The 20,159-nt window shown below is 46.6% G+C and overlaps 1 protein-coding gene across 9 annotated transcripts in view; it reads right to left on the reverse strand.

Annotated features, from left to right (window-relative positions):
• Positions 1–205: 205 nt before the first annotated feature.
• Positions 206–20,159, reverse strand: part of USP32 (ubiquitin specific peptidase 32) — a 228,881-nt gene continuing 208,927 nt past the window's right edge. For all 9 annotated transcript variants that reach the window (XM_081945370.1, XM_081945367.1, XM_081945371.1 and 6 more), the window contains 6 exons: positions 18,385–18,505; positions 15,764–15,955; positions 14,449–14,743; positions 12,406–12,833; positions 8,970–9,062; positions 206–5,140 (listed from right to left, as the gene is read on the reverse strand). In XM_081945370.1, coding sequence (XP_081801496.1) covers positions 4,967–5,140; positions 8,970–9,062; positions 12,406–12,833; positions 14,449–14,743; positions 15,764–15,955; positions 18,385–18,505 — 1,303 coding nt within the window. In that variant the 3' untranslated portion in view covers positions 206–4,966. The remainder of the gene's footprint in view (positions 5,141–8,969; positions 9,063–12,405; positions 12,834–14,448; positions 14,744–15,763; positions 15,956–18,384; positions 18,506–20,159) is intronic.

Raw genomic sequence — 20,159 nt, forward strand, 5'->3', positions numbered from 1 at the left:
ATACAGTTCATATCCCAATACATTAATACTTTTTTCCCCCTTTAAATTATTTACACAGTACTTATGTACACGGTCTTTCTAAATTCAGTGCATTAGGTCAATAGGTTTTATACAATAATTTACAGAGCGAATATAGTTAAACAGTTAACTTAAATCGGGTTTTTTTTCCTATTAAATTTAGGAATTAATTTAACCTTTTTTCTTAAAAAAAAATATTAATCATTACAACCGATGTAACAAAAGCATGGCAGATTAAAGACGAGGTGAGATGATCATGCTGGGATGGAACTTAAACCAAAGAAACGAAGAAGATGAAGAGGGACGTGGGGGAGAGAGAGAGGTGAACGGTCCCCTCCTGTTTTTAAAGTAGGGATTTTCTCCATGCGCAGAGAGGTCAAGAAAATGGACATTGGGGGCCAATGCATTATTAAAATCTCTCTCCCTCCCCCACCCCACAGAATTTGGCTACCCCACTAAGTACATCACAAGGTTGACAGGCATCGTACGATGTGTTCAACAAGATGCTGGCTTGGTTTTGGCATAAGGGGAACGTCGCGCTATTAATCACACAACCGAGTGGTGGCACCCAGTAGAACCAGGTGGGTGGGGTTGGGAAATTGGTTTTCAGGAGCTACGCTGGGCTACACTTTCCTGAAGGCCTCATCAGCCCAGTCGGGGATTATGGGAACTTATAGGACCGTGATGGCAAACCTATGGCATGCGTGCCTGAAGCAGCATGCAAATCCATGTCGCCTGGCACATGCAGCAGCACCCATTCCTCTTTGGGGTTTCTGGAGCGCATGCATGCGTGACGATCAGCTAGCCTTTGTGCGTGCGGCAGCGCCGGGAACTGGAAGAGCTGGTCTTCTGTTTTCCGGCATGAGCATGCACACTGGCTAGCTAATAATTGTGCACGCATGCGCACCAGTAACCGGAAGACTAGCTGGCAGGCATGCACGCATGCACCGGGAACCAGAAGTTCATGTTCCGACACGCACATGCCCCCTGGGCAGTTCCTCTTCCGGCTTGCGGCCCAGATGAGCGGGCGCTCCCTTTTCAGCACACGGTGCCAAAATGGTTCGCCATCACGGTTATAGGAGGTTATGGTGGCTTGTTCCTGCATGACAAGCTAAGATAGGGGTGTCCAATTTTGGCCACTTTAAGACTTGTGGACTTCAACTCCCAGAATTCCTCAGCCAGCTAGCTGAGGGAGTTGAAGTCCACAAGTCTTAAAGTGGCCAAGGTTGGAGACCCCTGAGCTAAGAGACACCAGGTCCTTCTTCTCCTTAAGATGCACCACGACCTTCTGCCGTGCTCCAACAGAAGATCTGGGTTTGAAATGACCTCATCTGCAACATTCATACACATGCACACGCTAATGGGAGTGACGAGGTGTGTGTCTCTCCCCCCCCCCGGTGACGACCGGATAATGGCGCCACATCACTTGGGTGGGTTAAGTTCCCCAGTGCACGGCAGAGTCGCTCAGAGACCAATAGCTTGCGCTTCCAAGAGATCAAAAGACAGATCAAAAGACTGAGCAACTGCTGTGTTCTCCGGGGGCATTGCTCAACCGTGGTGCCTTGAAGATGGGTGGACTTCAACTCCCAGAATTCCCCACTCAGCATGAATGTAAGATCTGAGTTGCTTACTAGCTGGGAATTTTGGGAGTTGAAGTCCACCCATTTTAAAGCAGGCAGGATTTGGGAATTCTTTTGGAAGAATTTGGGAAGTTGAGGAACACCTACCAAAGATCAGGCCCTGCAGTCCTTCTCCATGTTTGCCAAGCTTCTAGCCAAGACACTAATCCTCGTCTCTAATGTGAGGTTTAGACGAAGCCACAATGCCCTGGAAATGGTTATCAGGGAAAAAGGGAGTTTTAAATAGTCTTCTGTGTACACTGCTGTTGAAAGAAGACAACGAAAGCTAAGCGATTTTGCTTTGGGAGGAGGGAATAAACAGTGGGGAAATTAGCTGAAAGAAATAATGTCAATGTTTTGTCAGGTTCTCAGTAAGGGACAGATTGACAGGACCAGTTCAAAGGACAGCGGAGAGCTGAGATTATAGTGTGCGTTCCTCATCCAGAAGACAGAATAAAACCCTGCATACAGATGAGAAATCTAGCTTGTTAGGAGGAAGGCTGGTTATTGACTTCTCCCTGGTAGATTAAAGATTTTATTTTGCATAAAGAAGTCACGTGTTCAACTAAATCCTTCTTCCCAATATTCTAAGAGCATCGTCCTACAACAGATCTCCAAATTAGTGGCAAAACTCACCTTTGCTGCTCTTTTAAAATCTCACTGTATCACTAAGAGCCGGTTCAGAGACTTCGTTTATGAAGAAATGATGATTTATCCTAACCTCTGATCAACATTGTTTCATCATCTGATTGGGTCAGGTGAGGAATAAGGGGGGGGGTGAGGTGGGGGTGGGGCGTCCAATTTAGGGCTTGGCTTAATAAATGCAGATTTGGGAAGGATTTTTCAATCAAATGCTCAAAAGAGCTCACTTGAAAATGGGGAAGCTGTTTCAGCTCCCACATTATCCTGCTCTCTCAATCCATTCCCATTCAAGAAGCTGGAAATGGCTGCCAATTTAATTCTTTCTTTCGTTTTTATTATTAAATTTATGACACTGCTCTGCTCTGACTCTGGCTGACCGATAAGAATAGATAATGGGGAATTTCCATCAAAGGATGGTTAAGAACCACGAGATGCCTGAAGTGGGTTTGAAGGATAACTATTCCGTACCTGGGGACAACGCTGGCCTGATCAAAAGCACAGCAGGTTGGGTGGCAAAACGGACACCTCTCCGTCATCATTCGGACGTGCTAACTTTGCTTTTTGAAAGGAAAGGGATGGAAAAGACGCTCACCCAAGCATGCACACAGCTATCCCAAAAGCACTGAAAAAGGAACTCTCGCTCCGTTTTTATTGTTATTTCTAAAATGCAAATTAAAACAAAATCATGACTGGTGCTCCCTCCAATCAAAGGAAGAGAGAACAATATTTGGGAGGACTCTCTCCCCTTCAAAAAGTCTGCCACAAATTTAAGATTGGTGCTAGGAATCTTGAAGAAGGGCCTGTTAATCTTCTAGCCCATCTTGTGAGGGATGGCTATTTGGGGGGGAGGGGTTCCTAAAAATCAAGATGGTAGCTGTCACTGTCCTTCTGAAGCCCCATCTCTTGCACACATGTGATGCAAGTAAAAAAGGGGGTACGGGGTAGAATTTGGATCAAAGTTATCGACACCATCTCGAATTTTTTGATCTCTCTCCTTCAGCAACATCCCTGCCTATAGTCCTCCTTTGGGTATGCATTTCCCATCAGCCATCACTGATACACTTTGGCTCAAACACTCAACCAGGCATCGTTGCTTCTGGGATTGCACTGAGTTGGGTTGGGTTGGGTTGGATTGAGTTGCATTAGGTTGGGTTGAGTTTCATTGAGTTGGATTGGGTAGTTACATTGGGTTGGTTAGAGTTGCATTGGGTTGGGTTGAATTGCAGTAGGTTCGGTTGAATTGCACGGGGTTGGTTAGACTTGCATTGGGTTGGTTAGAGTTGCATTGGGTTGGTTAGAGTTGCATTGGGTTGGTTAGAGTTGCATTGGGTTGGGTTGAATTGCACTAGGTTCGGTTGAATTGCATTGGGTTGGTTAGAGATGTGTTGGGTTGGGTTGAGTTGTATTGGGTTGGGTTGAGTTGCATTGGGTTGGGTTGACTTGAGTTGTTTTGGGTAGAGCTGCATTGAGTTAGGTTGGCTGAGTTGTATTGGGCTGGGTTGAGCTGCATTAGGTTGGGTTAGGTTGACTTCTATTGGGCTGGGTTGAGTTGGGTTGAATTGGGGAATAGATGCCTGTTTTTGACTTTCCCAGTCTCAACATTGATCAGGTCAATGCACTAAAAAAATCAGGAGCTAGCTTCTTTTGCAGGGAAGTTGTAAGTTGAGGAGACAGCATAACCACATTGGCAAAATATTTTCACAACAAGGGAAAATGTCTTACCCAAGTAAACTGAAAAAAAACACTTGGCTCTTAGAACATCCCAATCTATCCAAAGTGGAGATGAGTACAAATAATTAGCCCACTCACTGCCCCCAGCAATAGCCTGGAGCTGTCTCACTTTACAGACATCCAGCCATTTCAAGTCCCGAAAGGTTGCTGGAGCTGCTCCGAAATCTCTCAGAAAGCCAAAAGGGTTGGAACAATTCCGCAAGGTCAAAAAAAAAAAAAAAAAAAAAAAAAAAAAAAAAGAGGAGGAAACTTTATTCTCAAGGCGACGGAAAGGAACTGCTAATGAATACATCAAGTGAGAAAATGAACAGCAGGGAAAGTCTGGGGGAATTTTCTGCAGTTTGTGCCCTGCGGTCTGCGTGGGCCTCTTCTCCTCGTGGAAATGGAATAAAACATCAGAAAAAGGAGGTAGAAATTTCATGTTGTCAGACAACACTACAAGTGAATCATCAGCCATCGGAAGAGAGCTTCCCCCAAAAGTCATTTCTCTCCCTAGTCCCAACTTATTTCAGGCGTTGCTAAGAGCAAATGGGTCAAAGGAACGAATGGTTCTTCTGCCTCTGAACTGGATTATCTTTCTAAAACTTGAAATTGCATCTAGTTTGCTGAGGTCAGGCCCATGTAAAGGCTGAAGGCAAAATAAAACAATTTAAACAACGGGTGTTCCCCCACCCTCAGGGCATGGAGCAAGAGATGGGAAACCAAAAGCAAATGCCATCTGATAAATGCTCGCTTTAATCAGAGTTTCTCTTTCTCCCCCTGGTATTTTTTGTTTTTTTGTTTTGTTTTTCTTTAGTTGTGCTTTCAGGTCACAGGAGGAAAATAAAAATAAAACTAAATAAAAATTATATCTAGCTCTTCTGCTCAGTTAAAACCTTATTTCCTTTTTTTTTTCCCCCGACAGCCTTGTGATGCAACCTCCTCGGACTAACCTTTACAAAACCCGTTTTTTTTGCTCATTGCAAGACACAGTACTTTTTGTAATCGGACTCAAAATCTTCATCCATGCTACTGGTATCCGCCATATTCTTGCCCTCAGTCTTTGGCAAAAATTGTGCATAGTCCACCCCTTGCTGTTCGTAGAAAAGGATGTAGGCAGAATCTGTGTCGATTTCATCGGGATGCAATTCCTGAATGGAGGAAGAGAAGAAGAAGAAGAAGAAGAAGAAGAAGAAGAAGAAGAAGAAGAAGAAGAAGAAGAAGAAGAAGAAGAAGAAGAAGAAGAAGAAGAAGAAGAAGAAGAAGAAGAAGAAGAAGAAGAAGAAGAAGAAGAAGAAGAAGAAGGGACTATTAGGGAACAGTCCTTGGAATAATGCAATATTATTTTAAAATTTTAAAATTTACAAAATGCCGAAAACAGCTGAAAACTCTTGTTCTAATATTACCGCCGATTGTTTGGGATCAGGGAGGCTGGTATATAGCAGCTTATTATAAGGATGTTGCAGGAAATAGCAATAGACCAGGGATCCCCAACCTTTCGGGCCTCAGGAACCACTAAATTCATAATTTTAAATCCCGCGGATCACAGATATGATCTGCCTAATGACCAACTGGGTGGGCGTGGTTAGGCGGTCATGTGACTGGGTGGACATGGTCAATTGATGTCACTCACGTCGAGGGGCGCCTCGCCAGCCTCGACTCACTCCTCCCCTCCCAGCCACTCCTCGCCTTCCCGCCCGGGCTCCTTATGGCCCCAACAGGAAGCAGTTGTTGGAGCTAAGCAGCCACCATGAGAAAGAGTTGGCAAAACAGCTGGCTCAGTTCCAATTTTATCTGGCCGAGAAGGAGGCTCAGCAGAAGCACCTCACTGAGGACTAGGAGCATAGGCTTTCCAAGCAGAGGGAAGACCTGCGGGAGTGCAAGGCCAGGTACTGGCCCCTCGGAGGCTCAGTGGGCTGAGATGGTCAGCTAGTTCCAAGCTATAATGCAGTCCCACTGGAACGAGGCCCTCCGGCTCTTCTCCACCAGTGGCGCTTCCCACCAGCCTTCGCCCAAAGCCCCACACCAGGAGGCTGAAGCAGACCCCAAGTCAGACTTTCTGCCCCCTCTGATCCGCACAAAAAGACCCCAAAGGGGGAGACAACACAAGCCTTCATTGCAAGTCGTTTGAGGAGCCCTGATTTAGTGTAAAATAAAAAATGCAAATAATTTTTCCGCGGAACCACCAACATTTTCTCACGGACCACCAGTTGATGACTAAGGCACCAGGTTAGAAACTGGGATACCATGAGTTCTACTCCAACCTTAGACATGAAAGTCGGGCTGGGTGACTTTGAGCTAATCACCAGAAGATGGTGAGTTCTAGTCCCACCTTAGCCATATACCGTATTTTTCAAAGTATAAGACGCAACTCCCCCCCCCCCCCAAAAGAGAGGGTGAAAAATCTGTTTGTGTCTTATACAATGAATATAGCACTTTTGGCCTCTCAAAACCCCGCCCCCTTGACAAAAATGGACATGCAGAGGGTTTGGGAGGCCTACAAAGTGCTCCTGGGGGCTGGAGAGGTCAAAAACGAGTGAAAAATGGGCTGGTTTTTGTTGTTTCTGCCCCCCTTCCCCCAGGAGCCCTCTACAAGCCTCCTAAAGGCTATGCATGCCCTTTTTTGGCGAAAAACGGGCTGCTTTTTGCTTGTTTTTGCCCCCCCTCCAGCCCCCAGGAGCACATTGCAGGCCCCTCAAACTCTCTGCATGCCCCATTTTTCACCAAAAACGAGGTGTGCAGAGGGTTTGGGAGATCTGCAGAGTGCAAAAACTTTCTTTTTTAGTTTACCTCGGCAAAATCTTGGTGCGTCTTATACTCCGAAAAACACGGTAAGTCAGCTGGGTGACTTGGGGCCAAAGACCAGGAGATGGCGAGTTCTAGTCTTGCCTTAAGCCATGTAAGTCGGCTGAGTGACTTTGGGCCAAACATCAGGAGATGGTGAGTTCTAGTCCTGCCTTAGACAGAAAAGCTGCCTGGGTGACTTTGAGCCAGTCCCTCTCTCTCTCAGGCAAACTCACCTAACAGGGTTGCTGTTGCGGCGAAAATAGGAGGGTGAAAGTGGGTTGGACACGTTTCTCACCTTGAGTTATTTGTGAAGAAATAATCAAGGTGGGATATAGACAAGCAAATAAACAGATCCTGTTGAAAAGCTTGGAAAATGGCAGGATGCAGTAAAAGACACGGATACATCCCCTGGAACAAGGGTCAGCAACCCGAAACACTCAAAAGAACCACAAAGGTCCTAACTGGAAGTCCCTCCCTCCTTTCGATTCTGGAGCCAACCGGAAGTCCGGTTCCCTCACCATAGAGCAGGGGTGTCCAAACTTGGGAACTTTAAGACTTGTGGACTTCAACTCCCAGAATTCCCCAGCCAGCATGGCTGGCTGGGGAATTCTGGGAGTTGAAGTCCACAAGTCTTAAAGTTCCCAAGTTTGGACACCCCTGCCATAGAGTCTCCTCAAGGCACGACATCGTTTTTCCTCTACCTGTCTTTTTCCTCTCCCTTTGCTTTTTCCAAAAGGCAACTGGACTTTCTTGGGGTTTTTTTTTTTTCCTTTGAAAACATTTCGCTTCTCATCCAAGAAGCTGCTTCGGTTCTTAGATGAGAAGCGAAAGGTTTTCAAGGGAAAACAAAAACCCCAAGGAAGACCAGTTGCTTTTTGGAAAGTGCCTTTGGGACAAAGGTGTCCTGAGTGATCGAGAAGCTCCATAGACATTGTGTCTTCTCGCTTTTATGTATGTCAAAGGTTCCAGCAGCCTTCAACAAACCCCCTCACCATTAGGCAATGAATGGCCCCGATGAGCAAGGCGGCTCAGGGAGATGGTCTTAGTGGACCATCAATGAAATAAGAGCCACCATTGGGCAGCAGCTGCCAAAAAAGCCAACACAGTTCTAGGCTGCATCAACAGAGGGAGAGAATCAAGATCACGTGAAGTGTTAATACCACTTTATAAGGCCTTGGTGAGGCCACACTTGGAATATTTGCATTCAGTTCTGGTTGCCACGATGTAGAAAAGATGTGGAGACTCTAGAAAGAGTGCAGAGAAGAGCAACAAAGAGGATTAGGGGACTGGAGACTAAAACATATGAAGAATGGTTGCAGGAACTGGGTCTGTCTAGTTTGATGTCCTAACCAAAAGCCGTATCAATTGTGGATTTGACTGGCAACAGGGAGCCGCACCAGAGGGATGGAAGAGGTTGCTGACCCCTGCCTTGGAAGAATGTCCAGACCTAGCTAAGAGGTCTGGAGTATCTATAACAGCAATAAATATCCTGTGGCGTATTATCTTAAGTATAGGGCAACCTAGACCAGGGGTTGGGGAACGATGGCCCCTTTATGACTTGTGGACTTCAGCTCCCAGAATTCCCATGCTGGCTCGGAATTCTGGGAGTCGAAGTCCACAAGTCATAAAAGAGCCATCGTTCCACACCCCGGTCTAGACCAACATTGTCTCCAATCCACAAGGGCCACCACCAACTTTCAACATGGAGCAACGCAAGTGGAAAAGAACCTCATCCACTTCAAGGTCTTCTGAGACAGACAATTGATGGGCACCCAGGAACAGGCTGCTATTGTACAAGTGGGCCAAAAGAAAATCGTGATAGCATCCAATGTCCTGAAATCATCATCATTATCTTCTTTTAATACTCCCATAATCCCTTGCGGAATGGAGCCTGGGAAACTGAATGGAGCTGAGTGTTTACTGGCCGGATGCCGTACCTGTCGCCAATGCGGAGTTTTGTTCGGCAGATATATTCTCACTGTGCCCAGAGAGAGAAATATCTGACTCTATCTAAGATTGAACTCACAACCTCCTGATTGTGAGGCGGGAGCACCCCCTCTAGGCCACCACACCACACCACTCCAATGTCTTGAAACCATGGTGGCTCATTTCAGGGCACTGAGGTTCCTATGTAATGAAAGATCTCGTGGGAAGCTTTTCTGTTCTTCCCCTTAAGCCCGCAAAACGGCTTACCTTACAGCTGCTGTCGTTGTAACAGTACCATTTGTCATTTGGATTTTTGGCATAGGTGACATAATGACCTCCTCCCATAATTCCTGAATGGCACTGGAAGAGAAGAGAGCCAAGACACCAAAGTTATTCACTGATTCAACTTCTCCATCCTTTCCTTCCTGTCAAAGGAAAAGGGAATTAACCAGGTGCGATGGGGATACCTGTCAAACCTGGAAGCCATCTTTTGCATTGGGCCTTCAGGCCTGCCACATTTCCTACTGTGGGAAAACGGGAGGGGGGGATTAATACAATATAAGACAATACAACAGCAGAGTTGGAAGGGACCTTGGAATGGGTCTTCTGTCCATCCCTGTAATTTGTCAATCTATCCTTCCTGTACGATTAACAATGGCAGGGTTTCTTAAACTTACAATACAATACAATAGTAGAGTTGGAAGGGACCTTGGAGATCTTCTAGTCCAACCCCCTGCCTAGGCAGGAAACCCTATACCGTTTCAGACAAATAGCTATCCAACATCTCCTTAAAGACTTCCAGTGTTGGGGCATTCACAACTTCTGGAGGCAAGTTGTTCCACTGGTTAATTGTTCTAACTGTCAGGAAATTTCTCCTTAGTTCTAAGTTGCTTCTCTCCTTGATTAGTTTCCACCCATTGCTTCTTGTTCTACCCTCAGCTGCTTTGGAGAATAGCTTGACTGCCTCTTCTTTGTGGCAACCCCTGAGATATTGGAAGACTGCTATCATGTCTCCCCTAGTCCTTCTTTCCATTAAACTAGACATACCCAGTTCCTGCAACCATTCTTCATATGTTTTAGTCTCCAGTCCCCTAATCCTCTTTGTTGCTCTTCTCTGCACTCTTTCTAGACTCTCCACATCTTTTTTACATCGTGGCGACCAGAACTGAATGCAGTATTCCACGTGTGGACTCACCAAGGCATTATAGATGGAGTCAAGGCCCCCTTGGCCTGCAGCTGCGATGAGCTGACTGGGAGGCATCTCTGATTTTGGATGGTGCCTGATTGGACCATGTGATGGACATGTGGGTGCTGGGTAGAGACTTTCTTTTGGGTGGGGAAAACCTGGAAGCTTTCAGATTCGGGTTTTCCCAGATGTGCCAATATGACATCTCTAATAAAATGGAACTTTGAGGAACTTCGAGCCTCAGAGTCTTCTTTCGTTGGGGGTATTACTTGGAATCTTGACACTACCATTTTAAACGGTGGTGTCTTCTCCAAGGTGTTTTTTCCAAAAGGCAACTGGACTTTCTTGGGGTTTTTTTTCCTTTGAAAACATTTCGCTTCTCATCCAAGAAGCTGCTTCGGTTCTTAGATGAGAAGCGACAGGTTTTCAAGAGAAAACAAACACCCCAAGGAAGACCAGTTGCTTTTTGGAAAGTGCCTTTGGGACAAAGGTGTCCTGGGTGATCGAGAAGCTCCATAGACATTGTGTCTTCTCGCTTTTATGTATGTCAAAGGTTCCTCAAGACCCAGCAGCCTTCAACAAACCCCCTCACCATTAGGCAATGAATGGTCCCGATGAGCAAGGCGGCTCAGGGAGATGGTCTTAGTGGACCATCAATGAAATAAGAGCCACCATTGGGCAGCAGCTGCCAAAAAAGCCAACACAGTTCTAGGCTGCATCAAGAAGAGGGAGAGAATCAAGATCACGTGAAGGGTTAATACCACTTTATAATGCCTTGGTAAGGCCACACTTGGAATACGGCATTCAGTTTTGGTGGCCACGATGTAGAAAAGATGTGGAGACTCTAGAAAGAGTGCAGAGAAGAGCAACAAAGAGGATTAGGGGACTGGAGACTAAAACATATGAAGAACGGTTGCAGGAACTGGATATGTCTAGTTGAATGAAAAGAAGGACTAGGGGAGACATGATAGCAGTGTTCCAATATCCCAGGGGTTGCCACAAAGATGAGGGAGTCAAACTATTCTAGAACTGAGGAGAAACTTCCTGACAGTGAGAACCATTAATCAGTGGAACAGAAGTTGCCTCCAGAAGTTGTGAATGCCCCAACACTGGAAGTCTTTAAGATGTTGGATAGCCATTTGTTTGAAACGGTATACGGTTTCCTGCCTAGGCAGGGGGTTGGACTAGAAGACCTCCAAGGTCCCTTCCAACTCTACTATTGTATTATTGTATTCTCCAAGGCACCTGAGGGTAGAACAAGAAGCAATGGGTGGAAACTAATCAAGGAGAGAAGCAACTTAGAACTAAGGAGAAATTTCCTGACAGTGAGAACAATTAATCAGTGGAACAGAAGTTGCCTCCAGAAGTTGTGAATGCCCCAACACTGGAAGTCTTTAAGAAGATGCTGGATAGCCATTTGTCTGAAACGGTATAGGGTTTCCTGCCTAAGCAGGGGGTTGGACTAGACCTCCAAGGTCCCTTCCAACTCTGCTATTGTATTGTATTGTAAGTTTAAGAAACCCTGCCACTGTTAATCGTACAGGAAGGATAGATTGACAAATTGCAGGGATGGACAGAAGACCCATTCCTTGTACCCCAACCGGCTTGTACAAATGCAGCTAGTCCTTGACTTACAACCGTTCGTTAAGTGACCGTTCATAGCTACAATCGCGCTGTATAAAATGACTCATGACCGTTTTTCACCTTTACGATCTCTGCCGCTTTCCCTGCGATCAAAACTCAGATGCTTGGCAAATGGCTCAGATTTACGACGGTTGCAGTGTGACAAGCCAAGTCAATGGGGAAGCCAGATTCACTTAACAACAACGGCGTTACTAACTTAACAACTGCGGTGATTCATTGAACATCTGTGGCAAGAAAGGTCGCAACATAGGGCAAAACGCTCTTAAAAACTGTCTTGTTCAGCAGCAGAAATTTTGGGCTCAAATTTTGGGATCAATTGTGGTCGTTGTCAACCCTGGAGTAAGTCGTAAGTCAAGGACTACCTGTAATTGTGATGATTAAGCCTGGATAGACCCTGCTGAACCCCCTGCTCTTCCCTTTGGGATAGTTTAAGTGAACTCCTCTGGAACTTTCATGCAGTAAAGGTAAAGGTTCGCATATATGTGCCAGTCGTTCCTGACTCTAGGGGGCGGTGCTCATCTCCGTTTCAAAGCCGAAGAGCCAGCGCTGTCCGAAGACGTCTCCGTGGTCATGTGGCTGGCATAACTAAACGCTGAAGGTGCACGGAACACTGTTGCCTTCCCACCAAATGTGGTCCCTATTTTTCTACTTGCAGTTTTTAACGTGCTTTCGAACTGCTAGGTTGGCAGAAGCTGGGACAAGGAACCGGAGCTCCCTCTGTTACGCAGCGCTAGGGATTCGAACCGCTGAACTGCCGACCTTTCTGATCGACAAGCTCAGCATCTTAGCCACCTTCATGCAGTAGCTCAGCCCAAATCTGAGCTGGGAAGAAACCCGTCGAGCCTTCAACCAGATGGCAACTGGGATACCTACCGAAATTGCATATAAGTTATAAATGGGATTAATACAGATTTCTCCTCTTTGGTCATCCGCCAGTTCCTCTTCCCGGCAGGCTTCCAGGGGACCGTTGAGACTGTGGTTGCTGGAGGAGCTCAGCTTGCAAAGGTATCCGTTGGATAGCTGCCCCTCATTGTCCTGAGCAGCCACCGGTTCTCCCGAACCGTCCCCCAAATTCTGCGGCTCCCTGCCCGGGGAGTCCAATGCGGCCTTTGGATCTGGCTGGGTACCGTTCTCTCGACTTGTGTCCAGGTTCTCTTTGCTGCTCGAGAGTTTGTTTTTACAGAGCTGGGGGAGGCGAAGGCGCCCCTTACTTCTGCCCATAGTCCTGGGGCTACTGGTGGGGCTAAGGTTTTTACTGGCCGAAGAGCTGGGCGGGCACTTCCTCGCGGAGGACGGCGATGCTGGAAAGAAAGAGATGGGTGAGTGCTTTGCAGATGAATTAGTGTGGCTACTAGAGGTGTGGACTTCAACTCCCAGAATTGAGGGAGGGCTTGCTGCCTGCTCTTCCCTCCCACCAGTCTCCTTCTGGTTGCTTTGAAGGGATGCTTGGAGACTGTGTGGCTCCTTTCAATTTAGGGAAATGCACCTGCTTTCACAAAGGAATGTTTCCTGTTGTAATAAAGATGCCTGTTGTAACCGAGGCTAGCCCAAGAGGATGAAGCAAACTCCTGGTCCCGACAAAAAAACCCTTTTATTAATTTACAGTGAATTCTGCTCATTTAAATCCATCAAAATCTTTCAAGGGAGGATTTATAGTCACAGACCTTATCTGGCTTGGAGAGCTGCCAGGCCAATATCTGCAGAACTTGGCAAGGAGTCTCCGAGAGTCACGAACCAATTAAGGGAACTAATGGCCTCCTGCAAACTCCACTCCCCTTTCGCTCCTCTTTTATTCCCTCTGGGAGGGGCCATTCACCGTCCACCTGTGGCCTTACTCCCAAGTCGACCCCTGTTCTTTAGCTGTTCCCTTCGTCTGTCAGCTCTGCACATGCGCACACTGGGAACAGGCTCCAGCTGTTCTTCTGCCTCACTGATGTCTGACTCTGAAGGCAGCTGATAACTGTCGGACGGCCCTGGCCCCATCTCTGCCTCCGACACAGAGCCCTCATCAGAGCCTTCCACAGACTCCAGGACTGGCCCATGCTCCTCCTCAACCTCCTCACTGTCCGACTTTGCTGCCAGCTCTGCTGGCTGCCGGCAGGCCACCCCAATGCCCTTTTAGAGTGGGTGGGCCAGACAGAGAAAGCCATAACTCAAGCAGAGACACACTCGCACCCTCCTTTTACAGTTTGGCTGTAAGTTGGCCTTAAGAGTCGGGACACAGGTAATCCTCGCACTACAATTATTCATTGAGCAGCCCTTTGAAGCTACAATCGCTCTGACAAAATTGATTCCCCACCGGTCCTCATAGTTACGCCTGTCACAGCATCCCCTCAGTCGTGCGATCAAAATTTTGGCACATGTATTTATGACAGTTGGGAGTGTGCAGTGACTTAGAGGTGGAGCTCTCGTCTCACAATCAGAAGGCTATGAGTTCAATCCTAGGTAAAGGCATATATTTCTCTCTCTGGGCACAATGAGAATATATCTGCTGAATAAAACTCCACATTGGTGACAGGTACGGCATCCGGCCAGTAAACACTCAGCTCCGTTCAGTTGCCCAGACTCTACCCTGCAAGGGATTATGGGGTCGTTAAAAGAAGATAATGTATTTACAACAGTTGCAGCTTGCTGGGTGTGTGTGTGTCATGGGACCTTCCCAGCCAGCTGCCGACAAGCAAAGACAAGAGGGGAAGCAGGATCCACTTAATGACTGTGTGGTTCACCGAATGGCAGCAATTCACTTAACAACCCCATAACAAGAAAGACTATAAAACTGGGCACGACTCACTTAACGACTGCCTTGTTTAACCATGGAAATGGTCCTAAGTCGAGGACTTCTTGCGGATCCCTTGCCAATGGGGGCCAAGCAACTCTTGTTTTGACGCTCTGCGGGGCAAGACCCCAAACTCCTACCTCTAATATTATTTAAGATGCCCGAAGCGTTGAGAGAGGAAGGGCTCCGGGTGAGGACGTCGCCCTCTCCGGCCACAGTGCCGGTCCGCTGCTCCGTCCACCGACACTCCTCCGGCAGAATCAGGGGCTCCGCAGGATCGTCAGCCTGCGGCGTCAGCAGCTTTGGCGGCCAGCAGCTCAGGTCTCGTGGCATGAGGAAGGCACTTGGGTCAAAGCTCTCCCGAGGAAACTTGACGATTTTTTGGGATTTTATCCAGCGGCCGTTGACAAACTGGAAGCGCTTTAAGTGGATGATCTGGAGGGAGACAAGCAAGAGGGGAGTCGGGTGAGGGCTCCCTTGTTCAAACGCCTTCCGTTTAAAGCAGAGGGACTCCACCTTTGGCAACTATAAGCCTGGTGGAATTCAATTCCCAGAATTCCCCAGACAGCCAGCATGGCTGGCATCTATAGCAGAGGTGTCCAGCTTTTATGACTGCAATGGGCAGTCTTTAGTACAGGCATAAAGGAGGGCTACCTGCATGTCTATCTGGGGGAGGGAGGGAAAGGGAAGGGAAGGAAGTGGGAAGAGAAGGGAAGAAGGAAAGGAAAAGAAAGGAAAGAATGGGATGGGATGGGATGGGATAGGATAGAATATGGAATGGAATGGAATGGAATGGAATAGAATAGAATAGAATAGAATAGAATAGAATTCTTTATTGGCTAAGTGTGATTGGACACACAAGGAATTTGTCCTTGGTGCAGATGCTCTCGGTGTACATAAGGAGAATAAAATAGAATATATTCATCAAGAATCATAAGATATAACACTACACTACACTTATAGTGATAGTTATAGGTTACTAATACGCAATCAAATTGTACTAAATATAAGATGCAAGCAACATGGTTATAGTAATAAATGGGAAGAGATAGGTACTAGGAAGAAAGAAAAGAATAATAGTAATACAATCTTAGTAGGTAATGTAACAGTGTTGTGGGGATTAGTTGTTTAGCAGAGCGATTGCATTCAGGAAAAAAACTGTCCTTGTGTCTAGTTGTTCTGGTGTGCACTGCCCTATAACACTGCACGCTCTGTGTGTGTGTGTGTGTGTGTGTCTGTCTGTGTGTGTGATGTATGTGTCTGTGTGTGTCTGTGTGTGTGTGTGTAGGCAGACAGACAGACAGACAGACAGACAGACAGACATATACCTATACCTACATAGGAAAGTTAAGGAAAAGAAAGGAAGGGAAAGGAAGGGAAGGGAAGGAAAAGTCCTTGTCAGAAACTGTGCTTGGCCTGGCTGAAGTCAGAAAAAGAGACGATCTGCTGGCCTACCAGGATGGGGGGCAACCTCCACAGGTCTAGCTTCTTGGTGGCCAGGCAGTGGGTCCTACACTTGGAACAATAGTACATTTCATCTTCGCCCAGCTCCTCCTCGCTGGTGAAGGCCCGCAAGCAGCTGTCCAGGTTGATGGGCTCGGCCTGAGCACGCTGGCTCTGCTCCACGCTCCGGTGCTCCTCTGCTATCTGGAGACAGGAAAGAAACCGAAGGGTGAGAGAGCTTTCGGGAAAGGTTTCCCTCTTTGGGAAAAGCAATATCGCCCCTTCCCCTTCCCTCTAAATCACGTGCAGAATCCCTCGGTCCCTTTTCAAGGAAGAAATTAATTCATGCATCGGGTCCTTTGTGAGGAAAACCTTCTTCCAGAGATCCCTAACTCTGGCCACTTTGTGACTTGTGGATTTTACCGTATTTTTCGGAGTATAAGATGTACATTTGTGTCTCCCAAAAGGAGGTGAACATTTCTGTGCATCTTATAGACTCAACGTTGCCAAAGCCCTGCCCACCAGTCAGCCATTTTTTGGCCTCCACACGGCCTGTTTTCAGCCTTTTTCAGGCCTTTTTCCAGCCTGTTTTGGGGGCTTTTTTTCAGCTCATTTTCAAGGCTTTTTGGGCAATTTCTTTTGGCCCAAAAAAGTCTCAAAAGCGGCCCAAAACAAGCCTGAAAATGGGCTGAAAAAAGCCTCAAAAACAGACCGAAAAAAGCCTCCAAAACGGGCTCAAAAGCACCTTAAAAATGGGTAGAAAAAGAGGTGGGAAAGGCCCGAAAAAGGGGCACACAGAGGCCAAAAATCTTTTGTTGTTGTTGTTGTTTTCCTCTTCTAAATTTAGGTTCGTCTTATAGTCAGGTGCGTCTTATAATCCGAAAAATATGTTTAATTCCATGCTGGCTGAGAAATTCTGGGTGTTGAAGTCCACAAGTCATAAAGTTGCCGAAGTTGGAGAGAGGATCTCTCAGTATATACCAAGCAGGTTATACCCCGTTTTCCCGAAAATAAGACCTCCCTGGATAATAAGCCCAATTGGGCTTTTGAGTGCAGGTGCTAAAATAATCCCTCCCCCCCCCCACAAAAAAATAAGCCCTTCCTGGAAATATTTAAACGCCTGGGCAGCCGGCCTCTGCTATTTCCTCTGGTTGCTTGCCCCACAAACAATACAAGGTGAGGAGGCAAGGCCGGGGGGGGGGGGGGGAGAGAGAGGGGAACAGCCCCATGTTTCCCACACACCCATATCTAACGGCCGCTCCCGCAACCCTAGTCCTCGCGCCCCTTCTGTCACGCTAATGGCCGTTGCAAAAAGAGTGGCAGGCCCAGTGATGTGCAACACAGCAGCAGCCATGAGGTGACTACATACGTTGCCTCCTGCACCTCAAAAATAATAAGACCTCCCCGAAAATAAGGCCAAGCGCTTATTTTGGGGGGGGGATCAAAAGAAAATAAGACCCTGTCTTATTTTGGGGGAAACACGGTAGCGAGATTCCATCCGTTCATGTAAGCAAATAAAAGATTAGACACAATTGCAATTCACTGTGTGGTTTCTGGGTTTCAGCCTGACAAAGCAAACGTATACAGGTAGGTCCTTGACTTACAACCATTCGTTTAGTGACCAGACTGGAAAAAAATGACTTATGACTGTTTTTCACTCTTACGACTGTCGCAGCATTCCTTTGGACACGTGATCAAAATTCAGATGCTTGGCAACTGGGATGTACTTAAAACCACAATTGAGCCCAAAATTTATTATGTTGCTTAGCGAGAAATTTGTTAAGTAGGTTTGGGCCCATTTTACGACTTTTCTTGTCATATTTGCTAAGTGAATCACTGGAGTTGTTAAATTAGTAAGGCAGTTGGCGAAGTGAATCTGGCTTCCCCACTGAATTTGCTTGTTAGAAGATTGCAAAGGGGGATTGTATGACCCCCCCGGGACACCGCGACCGCCATGAATATGAACCAGCTTTCAAGCATCCAAATGTCAATCATGTCACCATGGGGACCTTGCAACAGTCATAGGTGTGAAAGATGGTCATAAGTCATTGTTTTCAGGGCCGTTGTAACGTTGAACGGTCACTAAATTAACTGTTGTAAGTCGTGGACTACCTGTATTTATGAATGTCCCAGAGTCGTGTGATCTCCTTTTGCGACCTTCTGACAAAGTCAATAAGGGGGCCCGATTCACTTAAGAACCATGTTACTAACTTAACAGCGGCAGCAAGGGTGAAATCCTCCCACTTCGGCTGAACCCATAGGGACAATTGTCCCTGGTTCTATGAACCAGTAGTAAAAAAAAGCTTCCGACATCCACGCAGCTCGCACTCGTCGGAAGCTTCCCCCCCTGCCACTTTTTAAAGCATTTTTTTCCTGCCCATTTGCCCAAATCGGCAGGAAAAAAAATACTTTAAAAAGTGAAAAGTTGGACACGCCCACCCATCACATGACTCCTGCAAGCCACACCCACAGAACCGCTAGGCATAAAAATTAGATTTCACCACTGAGGTGCAGTGATTCACTTAGCAACTGTAGCAAGAAAGGTCGCAAAGCGGGGCAAAATTCACTTAACCACAGGAGTCATAAGAAGGAACAGGCCTAGGATTTACGCCAAAGGTTTTCGGTTTCTTTACCCGTTCTTGTGAGGTCTGGTAGCGGAGGTGAAGCGCGGTGGGATCCCAGTCGACAGCGAGGTTTGCGTTCCCCATCAGAGCTCTTTCTTCTGTGCAATCGATTTTACACCCGTAGCAAAACCTAAATGGGAGGCAGAGGCGAAGAGGGCAAAAGACGGTGATCTCTAGGCAAGAGAGGTGTTGTGACCGAGGCTTCCCAAGAGCAGGAAGCAGACTCCTTGCCCTGACAAAAACCCCTTTTATTAATTGACTGTGAATTCTTCTCATTCACATCCAGCCAAGTCTTTCAAGGGAGGATTTACAGTCACAGACCTTATCTGGCTTGGAGAGCTGCCAGGCCGATATCTGAAAAACTTGGCAAGGAGCCTCCACGAACCAATTAAGTGAACCAATTGTCTCCTGCAAACTCCACTCCCCTTTCGCTCCTCTTTTATTTCCTCTGGGAGGGGCCATTCATTGTCCACCTGTGGCCTTAATCCCAAGTTGACCCCTGATCTTTAGCTGTTCCCTTCATCTGGCAACTGCACATGCGCACACTGGGAACAGGCTCCAGCTGTTCATCTGCCTCACTGATGTCTGCCTCTGACTCCAAAGGCAGCTGATAACTGTCAAACGGCCCTGGCCCCCTCTCTGCCTCCGACACAGAGTCCTCATCAGAGTTTTCCCCAGGCTCCAGGACTGGCCCTTGTTCCTCCCTAACCTCCTCACTGTTCGAATCTGCTGCCAGCTCTTCTGGCCGTTGGTGGACAAGAGGAACTGATTCACCTCAATGGGATTGGCCTCTCCCCCTTACACCAGCAGAAGGTGGAAACTCTGGACCCTGTCAGGCAAAGATTACCGGCTGGTGGGGTCCAAGAGAAGAGCCTTTTCTGCTGTGGCTCCTGCCCTCTGGAACATTGTGCCCCTTGAGGTGTGATCCACCCTCTTGGCCTTCTGGAAGGGCCTGTACACTTGCTCCATTCAATACTGGAAATGATTAGTAGTTTAAAAGAGGATTCCACCTCCACACTGTTATGTATTGATTCTTTCCTTAGCTTTTTTTGTTAATTTTAATGTTTAATAGGTAGTGTTTTAATGTTTTATATTTTATACTGTTGGTTTTTTTTTCATGTGGGTAAGCCACCCAGACTTATTTGAAATACAGATGAGTGGCATGTAAATTTAATACATGGATAGATGAATAGATGATTGATAGATAGATGATAGATAGATAGATAGATAGATAGATAGATAGATAGACAGACAGACAGACAGACAGACAGACAGACAGACAGACAGACAGACAGATTAAGTAGATAAGTAGGTAGGTAGGTAGGTAGGTAGGTAGGTAGGTAGGTAGGTAGGTAGGTAGGTAGGTATAGATTAAATAGAGAGATATAGATAAGACAGACAGACAGACAGACACAGACAGATAAGAAATATAGATATACACTGATATAGATGATAGATAGACAGACAGTCAGTCAGGCAGATAGATGATAGATAGGTAGATAGATAGGTAGATGACAGGTAGGTAGGTAGGTAAGTAGGTAGGTAGGTAAGTAGATAGATAGATGATAGATACATAGATAGATAGATAGATAGATAGATAGATAGATAGATAGATAGATAGAGACAGACAGACAGACAGACAGACAGACAGACAGACAGACAGACAGATTAAATAGATAAGTAGGTAGGTAGAGACAAACAGACAAGAGATACAGATATACATATAGATGATAGACAGACAGACAGATAGATGATAGGTAGGTAGATAGATAGGTAGATGACAG

The sequence above is a fragment of the Natrix helvetica genome (assembly GCF_964273705.1).
Source record: "Natrix helvetica genome assembly, chromosome: 2".
NCBI classification, from domain to species: domain Eukaryota; kingdom Metazoa; phylum Chordata; class Lepidosauria; order Squamata; family Natricidae; genus Natrix; species Natrix helvetica.